The sequence below is a fragment of the Heteronotia binoei genome, chromosome 8 (assembly GCF_032191835.1).
Source record: "Heteronotia binoei isolate CCM8104 ecotype False Entrance Well chromosome 8, APGP_CSIRO_Hbin_v1, whole genome shotgun sequence".
Lineage (NCBI taxonomy): Eukaryota > Metazoa > Chordata > Lepidosauria > Squamata > Gekkonidae > Heteronotia > Heteronotia binoei.
In genome coordinates, this window is record NC_083230.1 from 130,132,780 (window position 1) to 130,145,135 (window position 12,356).

The 12,356-nt window shown below is 52.5% G+C and overlaps 1 protein-coding gene across 1 annotated transcript in view; it reads left to right on the forward strand.

The window, feature by feature from the left end:
- Window positions 1-12,356, forward strand: part of LMF2 (lipase maturation factor 2) — a 51,256-nt gene that overhangs the window by 7,203 nt on the left and 31,697 nt on the right. Inside the window, exon 2 of the mRNA XM_060244489.1 lies at window positions 6,834-7,087. Within this exon, the coding sequence (XP_060100472.1) occupies window positions 6,834-7,087 (254 nt within the window). The remainder of the gene's footprint in view (window positions 1-6,833; window positions 7,088-12,356) is intronic.

Here is a 12,356-nt window from a genome sequence, read left to right on the forward strand (position 1 = left end):
GTGAGGTGGGTGAGGCTGAGAGAGCTCTCACAGCAGCTGCCCTTTCAAGGATAACTCCTACAAAAGCTATGGCTGACCCAAGGCCGTTCCAGCAGCTGCAAGTGGAGGAGTGGGGAATCAAACCTGGTTCTCCCTGATAAGAGAGCTATGGCTGACCCAGGCCATTCCAGCAGCTGCAAGTGGAGGAGTGGGGAATCAAACCCGGTTCTCCCAGATAAGAGAGCTCTGGCTAACTCAAGGCCATCTCAGCAGCTGCAAGTGGAGGAGTGGGGAATCAAACCCGGATCTCCCAGATAAGAGAGCCATGGCTGACCCAGGGCCATTCCAGCAGCTGCAGGTGGAGGAGGGGGGAATCAAACCCGGTTCTCCCAGATAAGAGAGCTCTAGCTGACCCAAGGCCATTCCAGCAGCTGCAAGTGGAGGAGTGGGGAATCAAACCCGGTTCTCCCAGATAAGAGAGCTATGGCTGACCCAGGGCCATTCCAGCAGCTGCAGGTGGAGGTGTGGGGAATCAAACCCGGTTCTCCCAGATAAGAGAGCTCTGGCTGACCCGAGGCCATTCCAGCAGCTGCAAGTGGAGGAGTGGGGAATCAAACCCGGATCTCCCAGATAAGAGAGCTCTGGCTGACCCAAGGCCATTCCAGCAGCTGCAAGTGGAGGAGTGGGGAATCAAACCCGGTTCTCCCAGATAAGAGAGCTCTGGCTGACCCAAGGCCATTCCAGCAGCTGCAAGTGGAGGAGTGGGGAATCAACCCGGTTCTCCCAGATTAGAGAGCTCTGGCTGACCCAAGCCATTCCAGCAGCTGCAAGTGGAGGAGTGGGGAATCAAACCCGGTTCTCCCAGATAAGAGAGCTATGGCTGACCGAAGGCCATTCCAGCAGCTGCAAGGGGAGGAGTGGGGAATCAAACCCGGTTCTCCCAGATAAGAGAGCTATGGCTGACCCAAGGCCATTCCAGCAGCTGCAAGTGGAGGAGTGGGGAATCAAACCCGGTTCTCCCAGATATGAGAGCTGTGGCTGACCCAAGGCCATTCCAGCAGCTGCAAGTGGAGGAGTGGGGAATCCAACCCAGTTCTCCCAGATAAGAGAGCTCTGGCTGACCCATGGCCATTCCAGCAGGTGCAAGTGGAGGAGTGGGGAATCAAACCCGGTTCTCCCAGATAAGAGAGCTCTGGCTGACCCAAGGCCATTCCTGCAGGTGTAAGTGGAGGAGTGGGGAATCAAACCCCGCTTCTCCCAGATAAGAATCCGCACACTTAACCACAACACCAAACTGACTGCATCAGTGCTTAGTTCTTGTGGCCTTTTGTTCCACACCCAGGGAAATACTGTTTACCACTTTGGGGTCAGTCAGCAATTTTTCTACAGACCAGTTGGCAGGAGATCCTGGAAGTTTTTGCCATCTTCTGGAGCAGGGGTCACTGTGTGTGTTTGGGGGGGGGGGGAATATTTATGAATTTCCTGCATTTTGCAGGGGGTTGGACTAGATGACCCTGGGCGTCTCTTCCAACTCTATGATTCTATGACTAACTTAAAACTGCTCATAGAGAAGAATGACTCAAATGTCATTGTGGCTAAAACAGTTTTCAACCGCCTCCTGAAGCCTGAATGTGATTAGGTGTATCTCTGGGGAGAGGTTGTTCCAGAATTGTGGGGCTGTCACTGAAAAGGCCCTGTCCAGTGTGCCTGCCAGACAAGGTCCTTTGATTGATGGGGCGTAGGGAAGGCCTCCCTTGGTGATCTTAATTCCTTGGCGGGAATTTATGAGGGGAGACAGCCCTTCAGATTTCCCTCTCCCAAGCCCTGCGCAGCCTTTCTCCCCAATGGAGGCCAGCTAGTTCCTCTGGATGGCCAAAAGCAGGGCAGAGAGGCCGAGGCCTTCTCTTGATGTTGCTTCCTGGCTTTGGGATTCAAAGATTGACTGCCTCTAAGCGTGGAGGTTCCCTTTATTCGCCACGGTTGGTGGCCACCGATAGACCTCTCCTCCATTAACCGGTGAAATCCCCTTTCCAAGGTGTCTCTTCCCCTGCCAGCTGATTCCACATTTGACAGAAGCAGCGCTGCCAGCGGTGGGGAATTATTTCCCCATTTTTGCTTTTTCCTGCACGCCGCGTCCTTCGTTTGGACGGACTTTTATTTCCGCGAGGAGCCGTTCCCCGCGGCTGGTGTGTGCCTGTGTGTTTAACGATAATAGGTTATTAATAGAGTCCTGTGTTTTCGTTGTTACAAAGTTTTGTTTGATATCCAAACACCCTGGCAGCCGTGCCTGTTGTGAGTCTGTGAGAAAGTTTCTGTTGCAATAAATACTTCCTTTTGTTTGCGACCGGATTGCTTTTCTGCTTTTCGCTTTTCCTACCTGTCAGACTGCAGAAAATGTAAAGCTGCCTTTGCTGCGATCTCAAGAGGGTGCGGCTGTGTGTAACTAGGGGTCGCTTTGTAGAAAAAAATAGATGGTGGCACTCATCCAGGGATTGTTATGCGGCTGCACCTGCTATTAATGGATGAGGTGGGGAGGGAGAGGGGGAACCATCAGAAAGGTGCAGCAGCTGCGTTCCTGTGAATTCAAGGTCTGGGGTAACTCAGGGGTGCTGTAGTACTTGCTGATACCTTTCCAGACTCCCACCAAGTGTTTTTAGGGAGTGGATGAGGCCAGATTGCTAATTCTCATGTGGCAGCCATTTTTGAGCCATTCTTGCCCCACCTAGCATGCGATGTCAGAATTCCAAATGTGCCCACTGGCTTAAAAACGCTGAGAATCCTAGTCTTTCACATTGAATTGAACTTTTCTTATGGAAAATGGTATTTATACCTCTGCCATATATTCGCCAAATGCAGTGCTAAGTTATAAATCAAGGGTGTCGAACTCATTTAGAATCATAGAGTTGGAAGGGGCCACCAGGGACATCTAGTCCAACCCCTTGCACGATGCAGGAAACTCACAGATACCTCCCCCTAAATTCACAGGATCTCCATAGATGGCCATCCAGCCTCTGCTGAAAAACCTCCAAGGAAAACAATTCCGCACCCTCCTCTATATGACAGCCCTTCAGGTATCATAGAACCATAGAGTTGAAAGGTACCTCCAGAGTCATCTAGTCCAACCTCCTGCACAATGCAGGAAACTCACAAACCCCTCCCCCTAAATTCACAGGATCCTCATTGCTGTCAGGTGGCCATCTAGCCTCTGTTGAAACACCTCCAAGGAAGGAGAGCCCACCACCTCCCAAGGAGGAAGCCTGTTCCACTGAGGAACCGCTCTAACGAACAGGAAGTTCTTCCAAATGTTGAGCCGGAAACTCTTCTGATTCAATTTCAACCCATTGGTTCTGGTCCTACCTTCTGGGGCCACAGAAAACAATTCCACACCCTCCTCTATAGGACAGCCCTTCAAGTCCTTGAAGATGGTGATCCTATCACCTCTCAGCCGCCTCCTCTCCAGGCTAAACATCCCTCCTTCAACCTTTCCTCATAGGACTTGGTCTCCAGACCCCTCACCATCTTCGTCGCCCTCCTCTGGACCCATTCAGAGGAGGGCTGACATAAATTGAGGTGGGCCTTGTTGGGCTGGGCGATGTGTGTACGTATTTAAGATTAGGTAGCAGAGATATAAACTTTATAAAGGACACAGACAAACACAATTAAAGATTTTTTTTTTTACAAAAAAAAAGCTTAAAACTTTAGCACTCGTTGGTCTTAAAGGTGCTTTCTTTGTATCTCTCTCATGGGATCCAGGGAACTGGGCAAAGGAAACTAACTCTTTCCTTCCTTCCCTTAGGGGGCCAGGAGGGGGAGGAGCCTCAGCCAATAGAAGGAAGAGAGGCTTGGCTCAGTAGCTCGGCTGTGCAACTGAGCCTGGCAAAGCAAGCTCTGCCTCCTTCCCTTCCTCCCCGAGGGAGGAGCCTCAGCCACTGGAGAAAACAGAGGTTTTGCTCTGTAGCTCCTGTGCGATTTGAGCAAGCCTGCCAAAGCAAGCTGTGATGCAGAAGGAAGCAAGAGAGAGGGAGAAGGAAGCAGATGACAGCCAGTCACTCAGGGGCCTGGTAGAAGCCCTCCAGGGGCCTGATTTGGCCCCCGAGCCACATGTCTGACACCCTGTAATAATGCTGTTTGATGTTAAGTGAGTGCCAGCAACTGAAGTTTGACGGCAAAAGCATTGCATATTATTAGCTTGTTAGAATAAGGCCAGGCATATCAGACTTGGTCAGTCTTAATAAAAGGAATTGCGTAGCTTTGATCTGGGGGTTTTGCTTTGGGGCGATGGTGGCTCTCTGCACGCCTTCTACCGAGCAGTGGTTTTAACCGTGGCACTGTTGTTGACGTCCTAGAAAGTGTACGTAAGCAGAAGCGTGGGTCCCTGCCCTGCCGGTTACACTGTGGCAGTGACGTTTAATCGTGGGTATAAGCATGCACACAAAAGCTTATGCCAGAATTAATCTTCGTTGGTCTTACTGGACTCAGACTTGGTTCTGTTGCTTCAGGCACCTGACCCTATCTGGTCTGAGGCAGTAGAATGAACTTTGAGTCCAGGTAGCACCCAAGTTGGAGTGTCCTTGGCAGAGGGGCATCTCCTCCGGGAATCTTTCCCAAGCCTTTAAACGCCGGTCTGCCCCTGAATGTAGGAGAGGCAGAGAGAGTCTGCTTAACCTTTGCTCAGTCATTGCCCTCTTCCCCCTCACCCTCTGTCCTCACATCAGCAGGGTTGTGGGAGTCGCCTGCTGAGCTTTCTAGAAGAAGAAGATAGGGAGCTTGGAACTCCCAGAGACATTTGTCTGTCTCCTTCTGTTGGCATCTTCTGCTAGCAAGTGGAGACCTTTTCGTATCGTCTGCTGCACCCCTGAAAACAGTAACTGAAGAAGAAGACTGCACATTTATACCCCGCCCTTTTCTGTGAATCAGAGACTCAGAGTGGCTTCCAATCTCCTATATCTTCTCCCCGCCCCCCCCCCGCACAACAGACACCCTGTGGGATGGGTGGGGCTTAGAGAGCTCTCGCAGAAGCTGCCCTTTCAAGGACAGCTCCTGCAAGAGCTCTGGCTGGCCCAAGGCCCTTCCAGCAGCTGCAAGTGGAGGAGTGCGGAATCAATCCCGGTTCTTCCAGATAAGAGTCCGCACATTTAACCACTGCACCAAACTGGCTTCTAGTGTCCTGGCCCCACTGGTGGACTACAATCTCCTTTACCTTCCACCCCCACAACAGACACTCTGTGAGGTGGGTGGGGCTGAGAGAGTACTCCCAGAAGCTGCCCTTTCAAGGACAACCTCTGCAAGAGCTATGGCTGACTCAAGGCCATTGCAGCAGCTGCAAGTTGAGGAGTGGGGAATCAAACCCGGTTCTCCCAGATAAGAGAGCTATGGCTGACCCAAGGCCATTCCAGCAGCTGCAAGTGGAGGAGTGGGGAATCAAACCCGGTTCTCCCAGATAAGAGAGATATGGCTGACCCAAGGCCATTGCAGCAGCTGCAAGTGGAGGAGGGGGGAATCAAACCCGGTTCTCCCAGATAAGAGAGCTCTGGCTGACCCAAGGCCATCCCAGCAGGTGCAAGTGGAGGAGTGGGGAATCAAACTCGATTCTCCCAGATAAGAGAGCTCTGGCTGACCCAAAGTCATTCCAGCAGCTGCAAGTGGAGGAGGGGGGAATCAAACCCGGTTCTCCCAGATAAGAGAGCTCTGGCTGACCCAAGGCCATCCCAGCAGCTGCAAGTGGAGGAGGGGGGAATCAAACCCGGTTCTCCCAGATAAGAAAGCTCTGGCTGACCCAAAGCCATTCCAGCAGCTGCAAGTGGAGGAGGGGGGAATCAAACCCGGTTCTCCCAGATAAGAGAGCTGTGGCTGACCCAAGGCCATTCCAGCAGTTGCAAGTGGAGGAGGGGGGAATCAAACCCGGTTCTCCCAGATAAGAGACATATGGCTGACCCAAAGCCATTCCAGCAGCTGCAAGTGAAAGAGTGGGGAATCAAACCCGGTTCTCCCAGATAAGAGAGCTCTGGCTGACCCAAGGCCATTCCAGCAGGGGCAAGTGGAGGTGTGGGGAATCAAACCCGGTTCTCCCAGATAAGAGAGCTCTGGCTGACCCAAGGCCATTCCAGCAGCTGCAAGTGGAGGAGTGGGGAATCAAACCTGGTTCTCCCAGATAAGAGAGCTCTGGCTGACCCAAGGCCATTCCAGCAGCTGCAAGTGGAGGAGTGGGGAATCAAACCTGGTTCTCCCAGATAAGAGAGCTCTGGCTGACCCAAGGCCATTCCAGCAGCTGCAAGTGGAGGAGTGGGGAATCAAACCTGGTTCTCCCAGATAAGAGAGCTCTGGCTAACCCAAGGCCATTCCAGCAGCTGCAAGTGGAGGAGTGGGGAATCAGACCCAGTTCTCCCAGATAAGAGTGCTCTGGCTGGCCCAAGGCCATTCCAGCAGCTGCAAGTGGAGGAGGGGGGAATCAACCCCGGTTCTCCCCGATAGGAGTCATCACAACCACTACACCAAACTGGCTCTCAGTGAAGCAGGGGGATGAACCTAGATGTACCCAGACCAAGTCCACCACTGTGACCATCTCTCCATCCTAGCAGTAACCTTACAAGGCAGGTCGCCGTGTGTGTCTTTGCCTCAACCCCCAGCGTGGTTTCATGCGTGGCAGAGTCCAGGTTCAAAGAATCCTGAAGCCAGCCCTTCCTCCCCTGGGTCGTGTGCTGAGTTTGTCCAGAAGGGGCCAGGGGTGGGTGGAAGGGCCAGCCAGAGTTTTGCTGGAGAAGTGGGCTGGGCTCCGTCCTGAGCCTGCGGAGAGGAGAAACCTCACCTGCGGGTGTCAACCTCTAATCCTCACGTCGTTTTCCTCCCTCTTACAGGCCTCTACGGGAAAGATGGCATCCTGCCCGCCCGGAAGATGCTCCGCGTCACAGGCAAAGGATTCTGGGAACAGCTGCTGGATTCGCCCACCTTGTTGTGGCTAGGGCCTCGCCTGGGACTGGACACGGAGCAGGGGATGGAGGTGCTCTGCCTCCTGGGGGTGCTGCTCTCCTTCGGGGCCCTGATCCTGGAGCCCTTGCGCGACAGCCTCGTCTTCTTGGTTCTCTGGGCCCTCTACCTTTCTCTCTATCAGGTATGGTCCGAGGGGCGGGCAGTGAGCGGGGCATGATTTTGTTGAGGGTGGTGTGGCTATTAGTGGAGGTGTCACGTTCTCCGGGGGCAGGCAGGCAGGCAGTCCAAAGCCAGTCCAAGGTCAAAGCCCTGGAAGTCCAGCAGGAGCCGAGTCACCAATGCAGAATCGCAAACCAGGGTGGTGAGAACCAGAGAGGATTGTGAGGAACTCCAAAGGGATCTGTTGAGGCTGGGTGAGTGGGCGTCAACGTGGCAGATGCGGTTCAATGTGGCCAAGTGCAAAGTAATGCACATTGGGGCCAAGAATCCCACCTACCAATACAAGTTGATGGGGTGTGAACTGGGAGAGAATGACCAAGAGAGAGATCTTGGGGTCATGGTAGATAACTCACTGAAAATGTCAAGACAGTGTGCGATTGCAATAAAAAAGACCAACGCCATGCTGGGAATTATTAGGAAGCGAATTGATAACAAATCAACCAGTATCATAATGCCCCTGTATAAATCGATGGTGCGGTCTCATTTGGAGTACTGTGTGCAGTTCTGGTCACCACACCTCAAAAAAGATATTATAGCATCGGGAAAAGTGGAGAAAAGGGCAACTAGAATGATTACAGGTTTGGAACACTTTCGCTATGAAGCAAGGTTAAAACGCTTGGGGCTCTTTAGCTTGGAGAAATGTCGACTGCGGGGTGACATGGTAGAGGTTTACAAGATTATGCATGGGATGGAGAAGGTAGAGAAAGAAGTACTTTTCTCCCTTTCTCACAATGCAAGAACTCGTGGGCACTCAATGAAATTGCTGAGCAGTCGAGTTAGAACGGATAAAAGGAGGTACTTCTTCACCAAAGGGTGATTAACATGTGGAATTCACTGCCACAGGAGGTGGTGGCGGCTACAAGCATAGCGAGCTTCAAGAGGGGGTTAGATAAAAATATGGAGCAGAGGTCCATCACTGGCTATTAGCCACAGTGTGTATATAAATGTATGTATGTATAAATATAAATTTTTGGCCACTGTGTGATATAGAGTGTTGGACTGGAGGGGCCATTGGCCTGATCCAACATGGCTTCTCTTATGCTCTTATGTCTGGGGCAGTGATGCTCTGTATTCTTGGTGCTTGGGGGGCAACAGTGGGAGGGCTTCTGGTGTCCTGTCCTCACTGAAGAACCTTCTGAGGGCACCTGAGTTTTGGCCACTGTGTGACACAGCGTTGGACTGGATGGGCCATTGGCCTGATGCAACATGGCTTCTCTTATGTTCTTATGTGACACAGAGTGTTGGACTGGAGGGGCCATTGGCCTGATCCAACATGGCTTCTCTTCTGTTCTTATGTAACACAGAGTGTTGGAATGGAGGGGCCACTGGCCTGATCCAACATGGCTCCTCTTATGTTCTTATGTGACACAGAGTGTTGGACTGGATGGGCCATTGGCCTGATCCAACATGGTTTCTCTTCTGTTCTTATGTGACACAGAGTGTTGCACTGGATGGGCCACTGGCGTGATCCAACATGGCTTCTCTTCTGTTCTTATGTGACACAGAGTGTTGGACCGGATGGGCCACTGGCGTGATCCAACATGGCTTCTCTTCTGTTCTTATGTGACACAGAGTGTTGGACTGGATGGTCCATTGGCCTGATCCAACATGGCTTCTCTTCTGTTCTTATGTGACACAGAGTGTTGGACTGGATGGGCCATTGGCCTGATCCAACATGGCTTCTCTTCTGTTCTTATGTGACACAGAGTGTTGGACTGGATGGGCCATTGGCCTGATCCAACATGGCTTCTCTTATCTTTTTATGTGACACAGAGTGTTGGACTGGATGGGCCATTTGCCTGATCCAACATGGCTTCTCTTATGTTCTTATGTGAAACAGAGTGTTGGACTGGATGGGCCATTGGCCTGATCCAACATGGCTTCTCTTATCTTTTTATGTGACACAGAGTGTTGGACTAGATGGGCCATTGGCCTGATCCAACATGGCTTCTCTTACCTTTTTATGTGACACAGAGTGTTGGACTGGATGGGCCATTGGCCTGATCCAACATGGCTTCTCTGATGTTCTTATGTGACACAGAGTGTTGGACTGGATGGGCCATTGGCCTGAACCAACATGGCTTCTCTGATGTTCTTATGTGACACAGAGTGTTGGACTGGATGGGCCATTGGCCTGATCCAATATGCCTGTTCTTATAGAGGGAACACATAGTCTGGGGCAGTGATGCTTTGTAATCATCTTGCTTGGGGGAGGGGGGCAAGAGTGGGAGGGCTTTTGGAGTTCTGACCTTCTGGTGGATCTCCTTATGGCTCCTGGGTTTTGGCCACTGTGTGATACAGAGTGTTGGACTGGATGGGCCATTGGTCAGATCCAACATGGCTTCTCCTATATTCTTATATCTGGGGCAGTGAAGTTCTGTCTTCTTGGTGCTTGGAGAGGCACAGTGGGAGGGCTTCTTCTATCCTGTTCCCACTGGTGGACCTCCTGATGACACCGGGTCTTTTGGCCACTGTGTGATACAGAGTGTTGGACTGGATGCACCATTGGCCAGGTCCAACATGGCTTCTCTTTTGTTCTTATATCTGGGGCAGTGATTGTATTCTTGATGCTTGGGGGGGCACAGTGGGAGGGCTTCTGATGTCCTGGCCCCACTGGTGGACCTCTTGATGACACCTGGGTTTTTTGACCACTGTGCAACACAGAGTGTTGGACTGGATGGGCCATTGGCCTGATCCAACATGGCTTCTCTTATGTTCTTATATCTGGAGCAGCGATGCTCTGTATTCTTGGTGCTTTGAGGGGGCAGCAGTGTGAGGGCTTCTAGTGTTCTGTCTCCACTGGTGGACCTCCTGATGGCACCTGGTGTTTTTTTTTGGCCACTGTGTGACTTGAAGTGTTGGACTGGAGGGGCCATTGGCCTGATCCAACATGGCTTCTGATAAGTTATTATGCAGGCCCATATCCACGGGGGTGGGGGTCATGTCCTCTCTGCTAAATCCCCCGCTTCCCCCTGTAGGAGCCCTCTGTACAAATTGGCCCCCCACTCCCCACCCCACCAAATTTCTTACCTCGGGTGCCCCTCCACCTCAGATTTTTTGGCTACGGGCCTGTTCTTATGTTATAGCATCCTCCTTGTAATCTCTCTCTCTCTTTGTCTATTACTGTTCTTACAGCTATTGCCTCAGGCAGAAGGCCTCCTTATAATCTAGCTGTAAACTCTGAATTGCTCTGGAGGGTTTCCTCACGCTCCGCATGGAAAAGTTCCGTTGCCTGCCGGGGGCTGCTCAGGGACTCTGCTGTCTGGTTGGGTTCCCGGCTGCCTCTTGCCTTTTAAGGCCATGGCGAAGCGGAGAAGGAATTTGGCCTCAGCTGCTGGAGGAGATCTGGGGCGGTGGGGCGGGAATCCTCAGCTCTTTCGGAAGCTCCGCTGCTGGGTGTTGGTCTCCTACTGGCAGAAGCTCTTGATGCCGTGGCACCACGTGGAATTCCACCCCCCCCCCCCCCCTCTGAGCACATTCCATGTCTCAGTTTGGTGAGAAGAATTTTCAGAAGGGAGAGGTGGCGGCTGGGAAATGGAGTTCTGGCCTGGCCTGGGGAAGCCCCTCCGACCACAGCAGTGCCTGCGGCTCAAAGACACCCTGGCTGTGTTGGAGAACTGCGTTTATTTTATTTTATTTTTATTGGGTTTATATCCCGCCGTTCCTGCAAGCAGGCTCAGGGTAGCTAACAAGCATTATGGCCGTAGAATATAGAATCTTCCAGAAGTGATTAACATCTGGAATTCACTGCCACAGGAGGTGGCGGCGGCTACAAGCATAGACAGCTTTAAGAGGGGCTTGGATAAAAATATGGAGCAGAGGTCCATCAGTGGCTATTAGCCAGCGTATTGTTGGAATTCTCTGTCTGGGGCAGTGATGCTCTGTATTCTTGGTGCTTGGGGGGGCACAGTGGGAGGGCTTCTAGCCCCACTTGTGGACCTCCTGATGGTACTTGGTTTTCTTTGGGGTTTTCTTGTGGCCGCTGTGTGACACAGAGTGTTGGACTGGAATGGCCTTGGGTCAGCCATAACTCTCCTATCTGGGAGAACCGGGTTTGATTCCCCGCTCCTCCACTTGCAGCTGCTGGAATGGCCTTGGGTCAGCTAGAGCTCTCTTATCTGGGAGAACCGGGTTTGATTCCCCACTCCTCCACTTGCAGCTGCTGGAATGGCCTTGGGTCAGCCAGAGCTCTCTTATCTGGGAGAACCGGATTTGATTCCCCACTTCTCCACTTGCAGCTGCTGGAATGGCCTTGGGTCAGCTAGAGCTCTGGCAGGAGTTGTCCTTGAAAGAGCAGCTGCTGCGAGAGCTCTCTCAGCCCCACCCCGCTCACAGGGTGTCTTTGGTTGGGGGTGGGGAGGTAGAAGAGATTGTGACCACTCTGCAACTGAGATTCAGAGTATAAGGCGGGATATCAATCCAATAATCTTCAGCCATCAATCAAGGAGCTGAACTGAGGAACTCCCTTTCCTTGGAAACGAGGCCGGGCCTGGTGTGTACCTGCCCCCCTTTCTGCTTCCCAGCTCCTCCCCAGCCATTCCCATGCCCCAAAGGGGAGGCCCCAAATCCTCTTCTTTGCCCGCAGTCAACTGGAACGGCAGCTGGCTGGGTTCGCTTGCTTGGCCCGGAGCCCGTTGCGTGGGAGGGAGCTGACTTCAGCCAGCCTCGGGGCTCTGCGGCTTTTCCTTCTCCCTGCGCGGTGTGGAGGAATGCCCTCCTCTCAGGAATTCGCAAGGGCAGGGCTTGTGCTTTTGTTCTGTCAAGCAAGTCAGCGCCTGTTCCTTCGGGTCGGCCTCCAGGAGGCTGGAAGAACCCCCTTGCTGCCCCCCCCGTCCCTGCTCAGTGCCGCCGCCATCATCCCTTGCCCCCCAAAAACCTCAAAGCTTTGCAGTCGCTGCCAAACAATTCTGTGACAAATTCAAGCTGGACGTCCTGTGAGGAGTCAGCACCTCTGAATGGAGTGTTAAAACGTGAAGATATGAACCTATGATGCTGCCTTCTACTGAATCAGACCCTCGGTCCATCCAAGTCAGTCTTGTCTTCTCAGACTGGCAGCAGCTCTCCAGGGTCTCCAGCAGAGGTTTTTCATGCCTCTTTGCCTGGACCCTTTTGAGTTGGAGATGCCGGGGATGGAACCTGGGACCTTCTGCTTACCAAGCAGATGCTCTACCACTGAGCTATAGCCCACTTCATGGCTCTCCAGGGTCTCAAACTGAGGTTTTTCATGCCTA